The sequence below is a fragment of the Gossypium arboreum genome, chromosome 4, assembly GCF_025698485.1.
Source record: "Gossypium arboreum isolate Shixiya-1 chromosome 4, ASM2569848v2, whole genome shotgun sequence".
NCBI classification, from domain to species: Eukaryota; Viridiplantae; Streptophyta; class Magnoliopsida; order Malvales; family Malvaceae; genus Gossypium; species Gossypium arboreum.
The window spans coordinates 3720306-3742769 of NC_069073.1; the positions used below are offsets into that span (position 1 = coordinate 3720306).

The window sequence follows — 22464 nt, forward strand, 5'->3', positions numbered from 1 at the left end:
CATCAAGAACTAAAAAGGAAAACACGAGATCTAGAAAATATGCTGCAATCTCGTCAACAACAATTAGATAACCTCCTGAAGACTCTAGAAGAAAAGAGTGAGCAGTACGATAGGGACATTCACGCGTATGAAGGAACTCTCAAAGAAAAGAAATGCAACTCGACTTCTTGATCAATGAAATTGCAGCGGCTATGCAAGTTGTTCAATTATCGATGAAGCCGACGTTCTCGGTTGCCAATTCCTCCGAGCCGAAAATCGAGCATATCGTAGTTTTTAGAGCAAGTGAAGAAACAAGGCAATGTGGCTAGGAAATTTGTGTAACCATTGGAAAATGGAAACTTTGTGTAATAGACTATGTTGATAAATGAAATGCCTAAATATGGGGCTACCTTGAAATTAACACCAATTTCTTGCATTCCTTGCATAATTAACATATTAACATTTTGACATTCGTATTCATTCATGCATTCATCCATACATTGCATATCCCATACTCGTCATCAAGACAAAATATATAATGCGCAGCTTGTAATACCACAAGACTGGAACCGCGTCATCAAGATAAAACGCTACCGACAAGCTAGAGTGATGGAAGTGAATTCAATGAGAGAATTGAAAGGATGGAAAAGGCTCAAAGAGAATTGCAAGAGCAACTGGCCAAATCGCAACAAAAGACGAGAGACCTAATGGTGAGATCTCGAGAGGAATCACTCGAGCAAAGAGATCAAATGGCCAATATGATGGAGATGATGTCAGCTTTAGTTAAAGGAAAGGGGCCAATGCGGAGTCCTGACATTGAGGAATCTCGATTAAGAATTCAGCACGATCAGATCCACTCTATCCCCGTGATTCACTCCACCGCCGCATATACAACACAAAGAGGGTATACTCAAGGGGAACCCACGGCTTGGAACATCGACCTATGCCACCGCTCCACCCACTAATTTGGGGCAAGGAATATTCGTCAAACCTGGGGCTAGTCCTGCCGATCCACTAGTTCCAGATCCGGATGACCCAAACAGAGGTAGCCAAGTTGAAATTGGATAACCATGACGCAAAATATAGGAGTCTAGAGGAAAGACTCAAAGCGATAGAAGGCATCAAGTCTTCTCCGCACTAGGTGCCAAAGAACTCGCTTTGGTACCCGATCCGATTTTGCCCCAAGTTTAAAGTGCCCGATTTTGAGAAGTATGATGGGACAAGATGTCCAAAGGCGATCTGGTCATGTTTTGCGAAAAATGATCGGTTATGTGAACGAGGATAAACTACTCATACATTGCTTTCAAGATAGTCTAACAGGTCACTCTCGGTGGTACAATCAACTTAGTAGAGAAAAGATTCGATCCTCGAAGGACTTGGCGTCGAGATTTTGCGATCAAGACAAGCATGTATCGAGATGGTGCGATCAGTATGACCTTGCAAATGATGGAGAAGAAGCCAGCAGAATCCTTTAGACAATATGCGCAAAGATGGAGAGATATCTCGGCCCAAGTGGAGCCTCCACTAACTAAGACTGAGATAACATCCTTTTCATCAATACTCGAAAGCACCATTCTATGACAAGCTGGTGGGAAGTGCTACGAAGATTTTTCTGATATCGTAATATCCGGTGAACTCATAGAGAATGCCGTTAAGAGCGGTAGAATGGAAGGATCAGAAGGCTCAAGAAAAGCAGCACCCGTAAGGAAGAAAGAGCCAGAAACCCACATGGTGGGAGTTGGGAGTCGTTACATTCCCAATTCGTATCCTAACCAACCCCGACCTCGAAATTATCCACCCCCGAATTTCTATTATCCTCCTCAAACCCCTTACTACCAAGCATCACCTCCTTCCTATCCTGTATACGCCATGAATAACCAAAGGCCCGTCACCACATTCCCACAAAACACTCTACCCACTCAAAGCCAACCTAGAAATGAGCCAAGACCAACAAGGCCTAATCCCGAGAGACAGCAATTCACCCCTATTCTCAGATCATATGGGGAATCTGCACCCAAAACTTCCGAGAAGCAATTAATATCTCCCATTACATGGCACCCTTAAACCTCCATACCAAATGGTACGATCCAAACGCTAGTTGTGCATACCATGCAGGAACTAGGGCACTCTATCGAGAACCTGCCTTGCTTTCAAAAGAAGAGTTCAAGGACTCATTGACGCGGTATCCTACGATTCGATAGTGCCAGTAACGCCACGGAAACCCGTTCCCTAACCATACCGAAGGGAATGTGAGCACAGTGGGGAAAGAGGATGAATGAAAGGACAGAAGATGTGTTTCAGAAATAAGGACGCCTCTGCAGAAAATCTGGGAGGTATTGGTTAAGAAAGGATTGCTCAGTCACTCTAATAGAATTTTTGGAAAAGAAGGTCAAAGTTTTTGCAATTTTCATGGGATTGTTGGACATGACATTCAGTCATGTGAGGACTTTAAAAGGTTACTTCAAGACCGGATGGATAATAAGGAGATCAAGGTCCTTAACAAGAGGGAAGATGCCAACGAAAGAGAAGTATGCGTCTCTGATAGCCAATCATCAGGGCCCCCTTATAGTGCTAATCGACCGTTGGTAATTTACTACGACGCGATGAGAGAGCCATTGAAACCACAGATGGTAATTGAAGTACCGTCTCCTTTCCCGTATAAGGACAACAAAACAGTACCGTGGAGATATGATGTTAATATCGTTACACCGGAAGTTGAAAAGTCCAAAGCCATAACTGAAGATGTTGGGGAGGTAGGTCATTTTACTCAAGTGGATGATGTTATTCTAAAGAAGTTGAACCAGAAAGAAAAGTAGTGACTCAAGCAAAAGGGAAAGCGTTGATGCACGAAGTCGAAGTCGAGCAAGAAATTCCACCGACAAGAAACTAAAAGCCTGTGAATGAGGAAGAAGTTCAAGAATTCTTGAAATTTATTAAGCACAATGAGTATAGTGTGGTGGAACAATTGAGTAAGCGACAAAGACGAATCTCGCTTCTATCTCTTTGTTAAATTCAGAGCCACACCTAATACTTTATTGAAGGTGTTAAATCAAGCTTACGTGGCCAACAACATATCTGTCGAAAAGCTTGATAGGTGGGTAAACAATCTGAATGCAGACAACTTCATCTCTTTTAGTGATGATGAGATACCGCTAAATGGTAGGGGCTCGGTGAAAGCGCTGCATATCACGACCCGCTGCAAGGGCTACATAATACCGAACGTACTCATCGATAATGGGTCAGCGTTAAATGTTATGCCATTGGCTACGCTTTCCAGAATACCGATAGATTTGTCATACTTAAGGCCCTGTCATTCCACGGTAAGGGCATTCGACGGGACGAGGCGCGAAGTCATGAGAAAGATCGAAATCTCTTTGGAAGTGGGCCCTTACATCTATGAGGTCGAGTTCCAAATCATGGACATTACACCCTCTTATAACTGCCTTTTGGGAAGACCTTGGATCCATTCCGCTGGAGCAGTCCCATCATCCCTCCATCAAAAGGTGAAATTTATCATGGATGGCTGTTTGGTCACAGTCGAGGGCGAAGAAGACATCGTCGCATCCATCTCTGCTGATGCGCCATACCTGGAAGTAAGCAAGGACGCAGTGAAATGTTCCTTTCGATCCCTCGAATTCGTCAATGCCACTTTCATCACTGAGGGAAACAGAATTCCGATGCCAAAACTGTCAAGAAATACCAGAATGGGTGTCAAGTTGACCGTAAGAAGAGGAGCTCGTGCGAGAAGAGGTTTAGGGAGACATCTACAATGAATAGTTAGGGCTTTAAAGCCAATGCACCACAAGGCCCGATACGGTTTGGGGTTCCAGCCTGACATGCGTCAAAGAAGAAGACAGTGGAAGAAGGATCAAGAGAGGAGGATTGCAAGAACTTTAGACCGAGAACCAGAATGGGAACCGATAGAGTACCCTCATTTGTCAAAAATATTTACATCTGCGGGAATGTTGTACCCTGGACAAGATGATCCACGAAACATGCTGGGGTTAATTGAAAGGGGTTTTCAGAATGTCAGTATAAGTGTCATTGACAAAGAAGCTGGTACAAGTAAAGATGTCTCGAGGATACGCCTTTGCCCTCCTGGTTTTATGTTGAACAATTGGACTGCTGAGGAGCTTCTTGTAGTTTATAAGTCTTCAGAGTAATGCTAAACATTAACCTTCTATTGTGTCCTTAGATATAATAGAATTCTTTTGTAAGAGCTTGCATTCGCTCTTTATCATTTAAATGAATATCGATGAAGATGCATATTGTCACGATTTTTCGCGTTATCACTAATTTCATAATCATTTTCTCATTTCATAGCCTATTCTTACATTTGCCTCATTGCCATGACATAACATTTTGTTTGTTGTTTCCAATACTTGGATGTCCCCCTATAGCTTCCTTTTCCATTCAACTTTTAGGTGCTCAGATATTGACGACATGAATAAGCCGAATTCTTAATCTTGAAATTGATTTTGAGAAGGCTATTTGCTTAGAGAATTTGAAGTCAAGAAAATGTCAAGATTATGTCTCGTCTCCTGAATTGTTAAAGATGGTGGAACAAGAGGATAAACAGATTACGCCTCATGAAGAATGTGGAAACAATAAATTTGGTAATCAAGAGAGGAAACAAGAAGTGAAGATTGGGACTTCTATTTCAGAGAGTACTGCATAGCTTGATCACTTTACTCCGCGAATACAAAGATGTTTTCGCATGGTCATACCAGGACATGCCAGGGCTAGATGAAGATTTAGTAGTTCATAAGCTCCCATTAAAGCCAGAATGCAAGCCCATCCAGCAAAAATTAAGACGGATGAGACCCGAAATGCTGTTGAAAATAAAAGAGGAAGTCAAGAAGCAGTTTAACGCTGGCTTCTTACAAGCCTCCAAATATCCAGAATGGGTGGCTAACATAGTCCCGGTACCAAAGAAAGATGGAAAAGTACGAATGTACATGGATTACCGCGACCTGAATCGAGCAAGCCCAAAAGATAATTTTCCCTTGCCACATATTGACACGTTGGTGGACAACACAAAGAAAACATTCATTGTTTTCTTTCATGGACGGATTCTCGAGTATAATCGATCAAGATGGCCCCGAGGATATGGAGAAAACTACCTTCATAACAATGTGGGGAACGCTCGCTACAAGGTGATGCCATTCGGGTTAAAGAATGTCGGGCAACATATCGAGAGGCTATGGTAACGTTATTCCATGACATGATGCACAAAGAAATAGAGGTCTACGTCGACGACATGATTGCTAAATCCAGGGAAGAAGAGCATGTGGTGAACCTCAAGAAGTTGTTCGAGAGGTGAGAAAGTTTCACTAAAGCTTAATCCACCAAATGTACATTCGGGGCTACCTCGGAAAGTTGCTAGGCTTCATTGTCAAGAAAAGAGGTATTGAGCTTGATCCAGATAAAATAAAAGCCATCCAAGAATTACCACCTCCGCACGCAAAAGGAAGTTAGAGGATTTTAGGAGATTAAACTACATCGCCCGATTTATCGCTCAACTTACCAACCAATGCGACCCAATCTTTCGCTTCTTCGAAAACATAATCCGGAGAATGGAACGAGGAATGCCAGTGGCCTTTGATAAGATAAAACAATATTTGTCCATCCTCCAGGCTAGTACCGCCAACTCCGGAAGACCATTGATTTTGTATTTGATCGTGTTCGAAAGTTCAATGGGTTGCATACTAGGGCAACACGACGAGTCAGGAAAGAAAGAAAAAGCGATCTACTACCTCAGCAAAAAGTTCACTGAATATGAGGCAAAATATTCGTCCATTGAGAAATATTGTGGCGCTCTGGTTTGGGTAGCTCGGAGACTCAGACAATATATGTTGTATCACACGACATGGCTAATTTCAAAGCTGGACCCAATAAAATACATGATGGAATCGCCGGCACTATCAGGAAGAATGGCGCGATGGCAGATCCTCCTTTCGGAATATGACATTGCCTATGTAAATCAGAAGTCGATAAAAGGGAGCGCAATTGCTGACTTCTTAGCAACTCGAACAACAGAAGAATATGAGCTTTTAAGATTCGATTTTCCAGACGAAGACTTAATGTGCATCTCAGAAATAGAATTCGAGTCATCAAAAGAGAAGTCATGGAAGATGTGCTTTGATGGTGCGTCGAATGCGATAGGGCATGGAATTGGAGTAATCCTGGTGTCACCAGACGGGAATCATTACCCGTTCACAGCAAGATTGAACTTCTTCTGTACCAATAATATCGCAGAATATGAGGCCTGTATCATGGGGCTTCGTGCAGCTATCGAACGAAACATCGAGATCTTGGAGGTGTACGGGGACTCAGCCATAGTGATTTACCAAATCCGTGGAGAATGGGAAGTGAGGGACTCAAAATTGATTAAGTACAGCGATTTAGTGGCTGGATTAATCAAGGAATTCAAAGAAATAACTTTTCATTACTTCCCACGAGAAGAGAACCAATGGCGGATGCCCCGCCACTTTGGCTTCAATGTTCAAAGCAAGTAAAGAAGCGTAAATAATGCCCTCAAAATGAGCATATATGAGGTCCCTGCACACTGTTGTAGCATTGAGAAAGAGGCAGACGGACGGCCATGGTTCCATGATATCTTAGAATATATCAAGAATCAAAGCTATCCCGAACAAGCGAATGAGAACGACAAAAGAACAATCAGAAGAATGGCAGCGGGATTTGTTCTTGATGGGGATATCCTGTATAAAAGAGGAAAGGATCAAGTACTTTTGAGATGTGTGGATGATGTTGAAGCTAGAAAAATACTTGAAGAGGTCCATGAGGGAATCTGTGGAACACATGCCAATGGATTCAATATGGTCAGAAAGATCATGAGACTCGGCTATTATTGGCTGACGATGGAAAGTGACTGCATCAATTTTGCAAGAAAATGTCACAAATGTCAAATCTATAGCGATAAAATTCATGTAGCCCCTTCGCCCCTTCACGTCATGACTTCTCCGTGGCCTTTTTCTATGTGGGGCATGGATGTTATAGGGCCAATTTCTCCAAAAGCATCAAATGGACATCGATTCATTTTTGTGGTTATCGATTACTTCACAAAATGGATAGAAGCTGCTTCGTTTGCCAACGTGACGAAGACTACAGTTTGCAAGTTTTTGAAAAAGAAAATCATTTGCTGGTATGGTTTGCCTGAAAGAATCATTTCAGATAATGCCACGAATCTGAACAATAAGATGATAAAAGAAATGTGCGAGCAGTTCCAAATAAAGCATCATAATTCCTCGCCCTATTGCCCAAAGATGAACGGGGCTGTTGAGGCAGCTAACAAGAACATCAAGAGGATCATTGGGAAAATGACTGAGACATATAAAGATTGGCACGAGAAACTTTCATTTGCTTTGTTTGCATATCGCACATCTCTGCGAACATCTACGGGAGTAACTCCTTTTTCTCTAGTATATGGAATGGAAGCTGTGCTACCTATCGAGGTTGAGATCCCCTCTCTGCGAGTATTAATAGAATCAGAGTTAGAAGAAGCAGAATGGATTCGAGCTCGATATGATCAGTTGAACCTCATTGAAGAAAAACGTCTAAGGGCGATTTGTCACGGGCAAATGTACCAAAAGAGAATGATCGCAGCCCATGACAAGAAGGTACGACCAAGAGAATTCCATGAAGGAGAACTCGTGCTGAGAAAGATTCTCCCAATACAAAAGGACCTGCGAGGAAAATGGGCACCAAATTGGGAAGGACCATACGTTGTAAAAAAGGCATTCTCAGGCGGAGCTTTGATCCTTACCGAGATGGATGGGAAGGAGCTACCGAATCCAGTGAACTCAGATGCAGTGAAGAAATAATATGCTTAAGATGAAAACCCGAAAAGGGCATCTAAAAAAAAAAAAAAGGGATCAGAGCGAAAACCCGAAAAGGGCGCTTTGGTTAAACATAAAAGATTAGGATGAAAACCCAAGAGGGCGTTCTAATGAAGCAAATATTAAACACAAGGCAAGGCGTTTAAATCAGACGACAAACGGTGAGACTACAAGATTTGAAGCATATCTGAAAGCTCGAAATCTTCTACGCAAGGAGCCAGACTCTAAAAGATTCTTGATTGAGGAACGTGAAGAGTTCATGTGTCGAATATCTAAAGCACTTGTATCCGTTGAATACGATCTCTTCTTTGCACATTTGTACTATCATTGGTTAACTTTCTTTGTTTGCCACATTTGAAATAAAGGAATATGAGATATCCTTTTTCTCCCTACCTGACCATTTTCATTACGTGTTTATTTACATGATAAATGGTGAAATGACATGCTCTAAACAAAAGAAATGATAAGCATTACCTGGATGAAAATTTGATAAAGAGCCTCAAAGCAATAACAAAGTTCAACAAGGGGCAAAAGAGTGACATCTGAGAAACGTCAATTACTCGTAAAGCTTGAAGACGTGTACATGGTGTAAAGAGAAAGTAAAGAGCCGAAGTAATAAATATGGACCATCACAAGAAGCGAGACGAAAAAAGACAAACGACAAACATACTTAAGGAGCACTGTATAATCATGTAGACATAAATGCATTTAAGACAAACATGTGCATATCATGATAACATCATGCATGGCATATACAGGTACTCCAGCAGAGCAAGAAATCTGGAATGAGAGTCGCATTGAATCAAATGAAAAGACACTTGAATTCTACCAAATGACAGGTTTGATATTTTTGATGTTCAATTTCTGTTTTTTCCAAAAATCAACTCATATTGCGAGAAGTGAGTTGAGCCTCAGGGTACGCTGAGGTATTTTCAATTTCTGCTTTTTAATTCATGTTTTCCAAGAAAATCAGATCATATTGCGAGAGGTGAGTTGAGCCTCAAGACACGTTGAGGTAATTTCAATTTATGTTTCAAAAATCAACTCGTATTAGAAGTGAGTTGAGCCTCGTGGTACGCTGAGGTATTTTAATTTCGCTTTTAATTCATGTTTTCCAAGAAAATCAGCTCATATTGCGAGAGGTGAGTTGAGCCTCAAGACACGTTGAGGTAATTTCAATTTATGTTTCAAAAATCAACTCAGTATGAGAAGTGAGTTGAGCCTCGTGGCACGCTGAGGTATTTTCAATTCGCTTTTAATTCATGTTTTCCAAGAGAATCACTCATATTATGAGAGGTGAGTTGAGCCTCAAGACACGTTGAGGTAATTTCAATTTATGTTTCAAAAATCAACTCGTATTGCGAGAAGTGAGTTGAGCCTCAGGGTACGCTGAGGTATTTTCAATTTTTGCTTTTTAATTCATGTTTTCCAAGAAAATCAGCTCATATTACGAGAAATGAGTTGAGCCTCAAGACGTTGAGGTAATTTCAATTTATGTTTCAAAAATCAACTCATATCGCGAGAAGTGAGTTGAACCTCGGGGCACGCTGAGGTAATTTCAATTCCTATTAAATCCAAAAATCAACTCATATTGCGAGAGGTGAGTTGAGCCTCAAGACACGTTGAGTTAATTTCAATTTATGTTTCAAAAATCAACTCATATTGCGAGAAGTGAGTTGAACCTCGGGGCACGCTGAGGTAATTTCAATTCCTATTAAATCTAAAATCGACTCATATTGCGAGAGGTATTTTCAAATTCTATTTTCAAAAGTCAATTCATATTGCAAGAGGTGAGTTGAGTCTTTTTAATTTCTATTTTCAATTCCTTTTTTTCATCAACTCATATTGCGAGAGGTGAGTTGAGCCTTGCGGCACGCTAAGGTATTTTCAAAAGTCAGTTCATATTGCGAGAAGTGAGTTGTCTTTTTAATTTCTATTTTCAATTCCTGTTTTTTATCAACTCATATTGCGAGAGGTGAGTTGAGCCTTATGGCACACTAAGGTATTTTCAAAAGTCAGTTCATATTGCAAGAGGTGAGTTGAGTCTTTTTAATTTCTATTTTCAATTTCTGTTTCTTTGATTTTTCAAAGATCAGCTCATATTGCGAGAGGTGAGTTAAGCCTTTAATTTTCGTTTTTCGAAATCTACTTTTCAAATTATTAACTCACGTTGCGAGAGGTGAGTTGAGCCTTTTAATTTCTGCTTTTAATTTCTATGTTTCAAAAATCAACCCATATTGCGAGAAATGAGTTGAGCCCTGCTCACATTGAGATTTGGATACCCCAAGCGGAGAAGTAGGTCAAAGTTGCAGGTCCGGTCTCCTTGAAGTTGCAGTAAAGCTGATCGAGGATATCAGATCTCGCCTCGCTAGAGTTACAGAAGAGAAGATCACGAATCTCGTCTCACTGAAGTGATAAAAGAGTAGATTGAAGCCGCAAATTTCATGTCCTTAAAGTTACATTAGAGAAGATTGAAGTTACAAGATATATATCAGAAAATGCGGTGTATTGAACCAAAGCTACAAGATGAGATGGACTAGAAGGAAACTATTTGAACAAGAAGAGCACCGATGAAGTCAAGACTCGGCAAGACGGAGCAAAATTGGCCTTTCTTTATGTCTTTACTCTATCCCCGTTACACGACAATGAGCAAAGAGGGGCAGTTGTTATAGGCCAATTTTGGGCCGTTTATAAGACTCAGGCCCAAATACATTACAATTAGACTTAGCTAACCCAAACAACAATATCAGACCCACTTAAGCCCATTAAACCCAATCCCTAAACCCATCAAAACCCGGAGCCCAACAACTAGACCCAAAACCCACTAACCCAATAACCCCAACTAACCAAGACCCACTAAACCCACTAACCCCTAAACCCGAAGCCCAACTACCCCAGGCCCAAACCTAAAACTAAAAGACCCAAATAATACAAAAAACCCTAAGTCCCCTATTTGGTTCTCGTGCATAACCACTACAACCAGCCCCATACCCCCACTACAACAAGCCCCATACCCCTACTGCAACAACCCCATACCGCCACAGTCCTTGTACGCCACACTCCGTGCGCATGCTCGGCATGCTCTGTAACTGCAAGAAGAGAATAAAACAACAACAAACAATAGAAGCGAGAGCCAATAGAAGAAACAATAGTTTTGAACATTCGGTTATAAAAGGCCATTCAAACTGATGTAAAAGGGGTCGGCCATTTTTCATGAATACAAAGATAAATTTTACAAAAAATACAAGTAGTGAGTTAAGGAAGTCAAAGAAGCAAGAATAATATCAAATAGGAAACTAAAACACGAAAATCGTAACCGAAAACCTAAGGTGATTGTGAATCTATTCGTGTTTTGATTTCTATTCTATTTTCCCATATATATACATACTAAAATATATAAAAATAATAAAAATAAAAAAATTAAAAAAAATCAGATTTTTACCACATGGTGGTGGCATGGCGCCAATGATTTGCCGATGACCGTCCGGTGACCGGACCCCTGGCCGGAGTCCCACCGGAGCTCCCTCCCTCTCCCCTTTCTTTTCTCTCCCTTTCTCTCTTTCTTTTTTTTTCTTTCCCACCTCACAAATGATTTTTTTTTTCAGATTTTTAGGCTATTTATAGCCCAATAACAAGTACCGCTTTTGGTACCGGATTTAAACACAAAACGACGTTGTTTTGAGACGGGTCGGTCGACCCGACCCGCTCCGGTGGCTAGGATCCGTGTTTTTGCGGAAGGGTCTAATTTGCGAATGACCCTTCCGCTTTTTAAGCGTTTACAATTTAGTTTATATTTTTTTAAAATTGGCCCCATTGATTGTTGCGTTCTGCAATTTGGTCCCCCTATGATACGCACCGTTTAAATGCGCCGAAAAATTGCGCTGTAAGCCCCCCGTCGTTCCAAGCGCATTCAAATAGGTCCCTTCCCCTTTAATTTTTAAAAAAATTCGCCCCAAAGCTTTGTTTTTAGTTCATTTTTGGTCCTTTTTTCTTATTTAATATGATTATTATTATTATTATTATTATTATTATTATTATTATTATTGTTATTATTATTACTATATATTAGTATACGTTTTTTACATGTGAATATTGTATATATTCATATATAATATTATTTTAATTATTGTATTTTAATATTATTATTATATTATATATACTTCTTCGTATTTTATTATTATTATTAGTATTATTATCATTATTCATATTAGCATATGTGTGTTATTATATATATATACACATTTCATATAGTATTATCTTTTACTATTATATTTATTATTATCCTATTTATTTTCACTATTATTATTATTATTTTCATCATTATTATACATATATGCATATATCTATGTAATATTATTAATAGGTGTTCTAACATTATTATTATGTATGTATATACATTCTAATACTGTGCATGTGTGATTCTATTTAATTGTTAGTCTTGTATACTAAATTCATATTATATTTCTCATGTCATTTCATGTATCCATTTTATTATTATATATGTATATAGGTAATAATTTTATTCAAAACTTCGTTTTAACCTTATGCATTATTTGTTTCGTTCCTTTCATAATATCGTTATATATATTGGTATATATGTTCTTTAGATGCATGTGTTCCTCGATATTTATTTTGTGTACATACGTAAATATTATGAATATATATTTAACACACTAGTTATATATTTTTATTATCTTATACATCTTGCTAATACCATTAATATTTACATATACATATTTTACATTTATACTCTTAATTATTTTCATGTGTATATTCATCGTATTCTTTTTGTGTTCTTGTATTCAATACTATATCACATTTAATCTTGCATGCATTATTAGTGTTTTCCTTCAATATTACTGTCATACTTGTTATTTGTTTCAAATATATTTATAGCTCTTCCATTTATTTATTCTTACTACATATCAACTTTGTTTCACATTATTTTCAAAATCCCATTCACGTTTCGCTAATTAATTTCAATAATCAAGGCAATATGAAGTCATAGAGTTCATCGCTATGTTGGGTGAAAGTCAATTGGCTCGTGTTAAAGCGATATACCCTTCTCAAAAATCGGAATAAACCCAAATTTCTTGTCTTTTTTAATCGGATTACGATTAAATTTCAATATTGAACTCGTATTTTTGAAAATCAAGACAACACGTGTTTATGAGATACCAATTTTTGGGCGTTGCGAGGGTGCTAATACCTTCCTCGCGCGTAACCGACTCCCGAACCCTAATTTTTCTCTGGATTTTAACGTAGACCCAAACTCACCCTTTTATCTTGTTTAATAAGAAATCTAATAGGTGTCCGATCACACCTAGGAAAAGGATCGGTGGCGACTCCCTATTTATTCCAAAATCAAATTTCAACTTCCCAATTTTTAATCGCCACAATTAGCGACCAAGCCAAAACATATTTTTACGTCGCTACAAACATGATAGAAATATACTACATGAAATTAAAATAACTACAAATATAAAAAAAAAAATCACTAACATAAATATATAAACATATAAAAAGTTATATAAATATAATTAAGCACGAAAATCATGTTCAGAAACTATGTTGTGAGTTGAAGCTTGCAAAGTTGTGATTTGTTGGTGGAAATGGTGGTGATATGGCCTTTGGTGCTAAGACTTAAGAGCTCTGTCAATGAGGTATTCATTTGACGCTTTTCATGGGCTTGTTTGGGTTTTGGTGCTTTGGTGCTAAGACTTAAGAGCTCTGTCAATGTCATGTGACCGATGCTCTCACCATGGCTGGTGTCTCCTTTTATAAAGCTTGGTCCTTCTTTGTCTTTGACCTGCTGTTGTGGGCTTTGTTTTTTATTGTCTTGTTGATATTTGGTGATGATGCTAGTACTTTAAGTAATATAACCGTGGTTAAAAACAATGCAACGCTGGATTTTGTGTGTATGTTTGATAATCAGAGTATTTATCTAACTTGAATTCGAGTCTCATTGTTATTAAGATTTTAGCCTTCTCTTAATGCAAACTTTAAAAGATAAAATTTTGTCTTATTTGAAATAACCAACATTTAGAATTCCATACAAAAGAGTACAAGTCCTTTAGAAATAGTGATAGGTAGACATAGAACTTTTATTCGGAAAATTGGAAAATCCTAAATGTTTGAATGCATTGCTAACTAAGTAAGAAGTTTGAATTTATGGTGAGTAATCATCATCTCCACTACTACCATAACCTGACCCACTTCCATATCCTGAACCACTTCCATAACCTGAACCATTGCCTCCACCACCTCCTCCTCCACCTCCACCTCCACTGCCACCACCTCCTCCTCCTCCTCTACCACCACCACTTCCGTATCCAGACCCACTTCCGTATCCGGAACCGGACCCATATCCTGACCCTCCCCCATTGCCACCACCACCACCTCCTCTACCACCACCACCACCACCACCTCCTCCTATCCCACCACCAGACCCATACCCTGATCCAGATCCTGACCCATATCCAGACCCACTACCAGATCCGGAGCTGCCACCACCTCCACCTCCACCACCGCCCCCACCACCCCCTCCACCTCCTCCACTACCATAAGCTCCCGAACCATATCCTGAGCCACTTCCGGAACCATACCCTGAACCATATCCAGAACCTGAGCCTAAACCATTGGCACCACCTGCACCACTTCCTCCTCCTCCTCCTCCTCCAGCACCACCTCCCTTTCCTACAGCCTTAAATGACCTAGCAGCAAAAGCTAAATCTACAAGCAGCAAAACCAAGAACGCAGCGCCAATAACCCTACAGCTCCCCATACTCAAACCTCACTTATGCAAAAAGCTCAATGCAAATCTTAAAATCTACTGAAAACAAGCTTAGTTGATTGATAAAAAAGTTAAGGCAAAGCTCTCTATTTATAGGCGTCACGAATCAAATAAAAAAAAAACTTGAAATTAATATAATATAAATCCCTCCAATCCAAAGTTAGCTGAAATTCTAGTAGCTTCTGCCACGAAAAGAACGTTGCTATGATGATTATATGTGAAAGGAAATTGATTTGCTCTAGCTAGGAACTGTTAGTGGTGTGGGTGGTGATGGTGATGGTGATGGCGATGGCGGTGAACTTATGCCTTCTTCTGCATGCAGTTTAGTATAAAGTTCTTTATTCTTTTGACTTTAGGTTTTTTATTCATAACAACCCACTATGTGGCTAAAATGTTTTATTTTTATACCAAAATTATCTTTTGACTTTCATATGAAGTGCATGCACTTCCATTATCATGAAATCATATATACTTAATAATAATAATAATCCAATTACCTCATCTTTGAAAGTTTTGATTTTGCTATTACTCATTTCTGCAGATGAATAGATGATTTTGTTGTTTTTGATATAGTAATTTTTTTTTTAACAATAATCTCATTATAGGTTCTTATCATATCTATTTTTTTTTTATATATAATGCTTAGAACTATATATAGTCTCTCCCCAACCTTTAAATAAAATGATAATGCATTTTAACGTACTCAAATCTATGTCTTCTCACACGGACAACAATCTCCTTACCAATCAAATTATGACTCAATCGACAATATTTATCAAATTTTTATATCCAAAAAAATAATATTTTGTAATTCAATCCTCAAATCCAAATAGTAATATAAATTGTTACAATCGCAAAAATTAAAAATAACAATTACACATATTTAAATTCAAATGTTACAAATTCGAACCACTTCCTTCATAATGGCTTACAATCACAAAAAGTTTAAACAAGTTATTCTATAGTTTTAACATGCTTATTCTTTATTTCAAGTCTCAACCTCTAAATTTATGTTACATTGACCTTTCGATGATAATTCTCATGTATTTAACATAGCAGGATGGGACATAAATCATGAATCCCAGTTTCACTGAAAAAAGTTTAAATTTAGGGTTTAACTAGAAAAAGAAGGAAAGTTGAGTGATAGAACGAGCATATTGAAGCTATGATTGTTACAGGAAGAATACTTTTGGCAAAAAAAAAATTGAATTTAAGAAAGATGGATACAATAATATAAATAATATTTAAATGAAATTTGTTATACCCTTCTAACTTCGGACATGTGGCAGTATGATAAATCATTCGAGAAATACCTACAAATATCTTTTTGTTCACTATTAATCTACTAGTCATTAGAGAACTGAACTCTCAGATCGCCAAAGGACCGATAGCCCGGAAGGCCTGGTTCTAGTCAACCTCCCATTTTTCCTAGAAAGGATCAACCATCCTTGCAAGTTGGCGATCTGCTTCAATCAGAAAGTTCTCATACAACAGCTAGCTACGCATCCTTGATTGATAAAGCTTCAATTTTTTTATAAAAAAAATTTTTTAATGCAACAATTAATGTATCAAATTTTCATTAGTTAATTTAGCATTTGCTAACCTTGTTAACATAATGTACCATAATAATACACAAATTGATAATTTAATTACATATTAGACATTTTCAAAATACAGATACCACATTAAGCATTTTATGAAAATATAAGTACCAAATCTGATATTATCCCTGTCATTTAAGTTATAAATATTCTAAAAATTGGAAATAAATATATTTGTTTTATATTTAAATGGATACTTTAAATTTTGTTTATTGTTTAAATAATAAGTTTTAATGTTTAAAACATGGTATATCTACTCAAAAAATTGGAGCAAATATTAGAAAGTGCCTAATAGCTGTAATACATTAAATATAGTAGGAAATTGAGTCTAGGCTTCCCCATGGTATTGGATGAATGAGAATGATAGGATCGAAGACTGGCATGATTGAATTGAAAGCAAATGGCAAGCAAGCATGCTTAGAAAATGGAGGCATGTTGGTAGCCAAGCAAAGTAGTAGAAACTAAAATGCCATCTGTCAATCTAAACGTATATTTTAAGCAAGAAGACAACTCCACTATCAAATTCTAAGGTGGGGGGAATTTGGGTAGGTGAGTTAGTGGGTATGATATATTTGTGGCTTTGAATTTTTAGTGTAATTTAATATTGATGGAGGAGTTTTTTTAATTTTATAAACATGAGAAATTATTATATTTTTAATTAATATTTAAATATTAAAAATAAAATAAACAAGATAAATGATGATTTCTTAGGTTTTGTAATTTTTAGTTTTAATAATTAATGTACTATGTGTTAGTATTGTATATGGATAGCCTCTTCTGAACTCATAAATAGGAGGATAATGCATTATAGTATACTTGAACCTATGTACTTTCACATTGGAAACAATGTACATATGAATCGAACTATGACTCAATAAACTTGTATTTTTAAATAGGAGGATAATGCGCTGCAGTGCACTTGAACCCGCGTCCTTTTACATTGGAAACAATGTCTATATCAATCTAACTATGACTTAGGGTTAGTTTTAGTTTTTATATTTACATTCTGTTTGTGTTATTTTTTATTATATTTTATTATAATTATTTTAATTTGGGTTCTTTTATTGGATTACAGTATTATTTGAAGTTGCCTAGAAGCAATGATGAAAGGATAACTCATCCATATTCCATAAGAGGAACCAAAGTTTCAAAAACCATATTGTAAGTTATATAAAATGTTAAGTATTAGAATGAGAGTGTTTCACACCATATAGGATATAAAGAGTTAGTAGATTGAGAGCGATTTATAATATGAATGGTGTGGAGAGTCGTTAAGTTGATAATTTGAGACAGTTTTAGAGTTCACTGGAGGGTAGAGTGCGGATGGCTCTTTCTTCTTAGGTGCTGAAAAGGTATTTATAGAAGAAGAGTAGTCGGATGTGTATCCTACTTTCCATTGTTGTAATTTAGTGCCTTTAGTGTAGTTATTTTGTTAGGAATGCATGCAATTTTTTCGAATAGATTGTTTAATAAAATTTCATCATTTATTTATTATATTTTGTATATGTCCTCTATGATTTTTGCAAGAAAAACAAAATCTATCAAGAAAATATTGACTCACTGATTACCTAATGTTTAACTAATATTAAGTTGCATTATATGGTCAGATTATGATGCAAAAATACAACTTATATTAGTAGGAATATTTTGCCCTTGGTCAAATTATATATTTTCATTTATGTTCTTTCCAATTTTAGGTATTTGTACTTTTAGTCCTTTAACTTTTTGAATTTACATTTTAACCTTTCAACTTTTAAATATTCACACTTTGACCCCATAACTTTTCACTTCTTCGCAATTTATTCAATACCTTGAATTTATATCTCACAATATAATACTTTTTTCAACTTTGTCCAGTATCCAATACCTTTCTCCACTAACATTGATGTACTTGATTTTATTTACTCAATAAATCAATTATACACTTTCTGAGTATGACACTTTACAAATTTAGTATGATGATTTCAGGGGCATTACAATTTTTTAACTCAAAAACTTCACAAGATCCATGATTTTTAGCAAATTAAAAAATATGTGATACATGCACGGTTGGGATGAAATTTATTAAATTCTATTCACCGAAGTTGCCAATTTTCAAGTTTGGAAAATTAGTCAACTTGTAATAATTTTTTGGATGAAATCTAGGAATTTCTAAGTTGATATGTCTTAATAACGTTCAAAGATATATCTCTAAGCTTCACAATGCACTTTGAATCACTCAATTCCGAGTTTGGGAGCTTAAGTGATATGTGAGTCTTAAGGCGCAATTTCAGACCCATGAAAGTGATGGGCTCACACTACCTCAAGGCCCAACAACAATGTCAAAGGTCAATCAAATCAAACTAAAATTCAATCAAAGACAATATGAGAGGATGAATCTTTTCGAGGAAACAAGAAATGATAAATGCACGAAATGGGTGAAATTTATTAAAGATTCAACCAAGATGTTAATCCTCAAAATGAAAAGATTAGTCAACTTGAGACGAATTTTTGGATGGGATCAAGAAATTTATGAGCTTAGATGTCTGCAGAGAGCTTGAAGCTTTGAAATGCACTTTTAATCACTCGATTTTGAGTTTGGGAACTCAAGTTATAACTGATTTAGTGAAGATTGCACAAGCAGAATTTCTGAACGAGATTATAACAGGAATTACAAGTTTCAAGCTTTCAATTCGAGTTTAAATCATATTAGGTTCGATTTTTAGGCTTAATTTTTATTATATATGAGTCCAATATTGTATTTATTAGGTTTTATTATTTTTATTATTTATTTATTTTGAATTTTGGATATTGTTTAAGTATTTTAAGTTGTTTAGGAGTTTTTGTTTCTTGGTCAAATAAGAAAGTTTAGTTTAAAACTATTTGTTTAGATTTATTAGAGTTTCAGTATATTTTAAAGTTTTATTTGGATGTATTTAGCTAGCCTATATAAAGACTTTTTCATTGTTCATTAAGGAGACAATTGTTTTCATTAATAAAGTTTTCAACTATAAGAGTTAGATTCTTTGTACAAGATTTTTTCCTTGTGATTTTTAGAAGTAGTTTTTTTCTAGATTTTCCTTAAAGGATCATGGGAATTCATTTTTTACCCTTCAATTTGCCAAGGATTATTTTTTGGAGGGTTGATTAGAGTCAGTAATTGAGTTTGTTGGGATTTAGTTTCTTTGTGCAAAATTGCTTTCTTATGATTTTTAGAAACAATTTTCTTCTCAATTTTTTTCAATGAGTCGTGAGAATTCATTTTTAATCCTTCAATTTTATAAGGATTATTTCTTGGAGGGTTGATTAGAGTCATTAATTGAATTTGTTGGAGTTTATACCTTAAAGAGTTCAATTGGACACTTATCTATCTATCCATCATATCCATATCGGTTTATTCGATTCATCTTCCACTTTTGTATTCTATCTTTTATTTATTTAGTTATTATTTTGAATATTTATTCTTTATTCTTAAATTTTTATTTTTTTATTTTCTTTTTTTTCTTATTTCTTAAATTTGTTTGGTTTCTTCTTTTTATGCCAGGTCTAAATTTTTCTTTCTCAAGTCGAACAACTTGAATTGGATCTTCTTCTGCTTGCCCTCTCTTATCAACATGGAACATAACATAATTAGAAAATTGAAATTAGTATTTTAACATTAATACAATAAAATGTTAATGTTTTATTAAATAATAATAATATAAATGTGCAATTTTAATACATTAAAATCATAATTAATTCTATCTATTATTTATGTACATATACAAATTAAATCAAATTATAATCTCAATTTGAAAATCCTTATTTAATTTTTGAAAATTCTTTAAAATATTTACAAAAATTTCCAAGGTAGAGTTCTTGTTTTATCTTTAATTACACTTTCATTAAAATTTAAATTATTTAATTTAATCAATCAACAATATCTTATTATTTTAAATTATTTTATTTACATCAATTTTGTAAAGATAAAATCTATATGTCGAAACCATCCCTTATTGAATTTTACAATTTTAAATTTAATGAAAAATGGGGAATCGACTTTTTAAAAAAAAAACAGAAATAAGGGAGTCGCCACCAATCTTTTTGGGTGTGATCGGATCACCTAAGAATTTGGTTATTTTAATAAAACATTCGCGATTTACTAAAACAACGACTCTGGTCTACGAAAATTTTAGAAAACAGGCTCGGGATTCGGTTACGCATGAGGAAGGATTGGCACCCTCACTACGCCCAAAATTGGTACCAAATCAATTAAATACTGTCCTTATGTCTAAAAAAATGTTTTTGGAATGTGGCTCTTTTTAATAAATGTTGAATAACCCGAGTTGATTGTCAAAAATCTTTTTGTTTCGGCGTTCGAAAGTTTATAATTTGAAATTAACAAAAGGATGCCCAGTTATTTGGTCCAACAAAAAAAATCGAAACCCAGCACGGTAGGGCACGATTCCTCGAATTTCCAAACATCGATCATTGCCTTCATTTTGAAGGATTTTAGAAAATGTGAGTGAAATCCCGAAGGGAGGTTCAATTGTTCTGGATCAATGAAAAAGCGCAACCCAACACGATAGGGCACGATTCTCAAATCGCCAAACATTGAACATCGTCTTCGTTTTTAAGCATATTGTTTCTAAAAACATGAGTGAGAACATAAAGGAATATTTGATCGTTTTGAACAAACGAGAAATCATAACCCAGCACGATAGGGCATGGTTCTCGAATTGTCAAACGCCGAATATTGCCTTCGTTTTAAAAAATTTTTAGAAGATATGAATGGAATTTTGAAGGGAAGCCCGAATATTTTGAGCAAACGCAAAATTGCAACCCAACACGTTAGGGCACGATTCCGCGAATTGCTAAATATCGAACCTCATCTTCGTTTTGAGGAATTTTAAAAGGCGTGAGTGAAATTTCTTAATGATATTCGATTATTTTGAACAAACGCGGAATTGCAATCCAACACGTTAGGGCACGATTCCGCGAATTGCCAAACATCGAATCCCGTCTTCGACTTGGAGAATTTTTGAATGAATGATTATAAAGCTAGCTTAAGACGTATTAATTCGGTTTGAAATAAGGCGGAGTTAATCATAAAACTTGGGTTTTAGAACCACATTTCAAAAGTCAAGTAAAAACGATGAATGGGGTAAACGTGCACATAAGATACAATTGATTAGTGAACTAAAAATTAAGTATGACTAATCTAAGGAATATAATCCGATTACAATCATGCATGGGAAAATAACTGATGTAACAATATCAAAACAAAACTTGTAATAAAAATGCATCGCACAACTCAAAATAAAACAATACACTATAGTATGCCATAATAATATACAAAACCTAATATGATATAATCAACACAAGATATACAAAATAAAGAAAATGTGGTATACAACTAGTTTGAAATAATAAACACGTAATGTATAATACATGAATGGATGGCTTAAAAAATAGAGATATACACTTGATTATTAAAATATATGAGGTGAAATGAATATTTTAATCGAACGATATGCCAAACACTAAAGAATATTGGTTTAATATTGACAATTTACATGTGATAAGGAAAATTTTAGATTACGTACAAGATTTAAAAAGAAGAATAATAATATGTATAAAAAAATACAATTTTTAAAACATAATAGATTTAGAAATATATACATGAAAAAAAAATATATATATATATATACACATATAGTAAAATAAAATTTTCAAAGCAATAAATTATATACAAATAGATTTAAAATATATATATACATATATGTATATAAAATGATATAACTAATATACAAAATAATTTTATATATATGTATATATATACACAAATGAACAATATTCATAAGACACAAATAGTTTCATATAAATAATACATGTAAAAGATAATATAATATTTGAAGCAAGGAATATTCATAAAAGAATTTTAAAAATAACTTGATTGTATAATAAAACAAAACGAAAAATATAAAATAAAAAAATGAGATTAAAACAGTGAAATCAATGAAAATAATTCAAAACATTGTACTAATATAATACGTCGAAGACTGAATGAAGAATAATTCATGAAAAATACAAAAACCTAAACTAAGAAACTTAATTGGAATAAAAACAATATCAGAGGGGCAATTTATAAGTAAATCGGATTATTAAAATAGAATTTAGGACTGGAATAAAACGCGCTCGAACAGATGAGGATTCAAAACAAAAATGTCCCAAATCCTAAAGCGAACGCGGATTTATTTGGAACAAAACGCAA

The 22464-nt window shown here is 35.5% G+C and overlaps 1 protein-coding gene across 1 annotated transcript; it reads right to left on the reverse strand.

The window, feature by feature from the left end:
• Positions 1-13839: 13839 nt before the first annotated feature.
• On the reverse strand, positions 13840-14810 carry LOC108459735 (glycine-rich cell wall structural protein 2-like). Its single transcript, XM_017759139.2, has one exon. It carries the CDS (start codon positions 14620-14622, stop codon positions 14008-14010), a length of 615 nt encoding a protein of 204 aa, XP_017614628.1. The 5' UTR covers positions 14623-14810; the 3' UTR covers positions 13840-14007.
• Between the last annotated feature and the right edge of the window lie 7654 nt (positions 14811-22464).

Excerpts from the sequence above, each read along its gene's own strand:
- LOC108459735 (XM_017759139.2), bottom strand. The coding sequence starts at position 14,622 with ATGGGGAGCTGTAGGGTTATTGGCGCTGCGTTCTTGGTTTTGCTGCTT.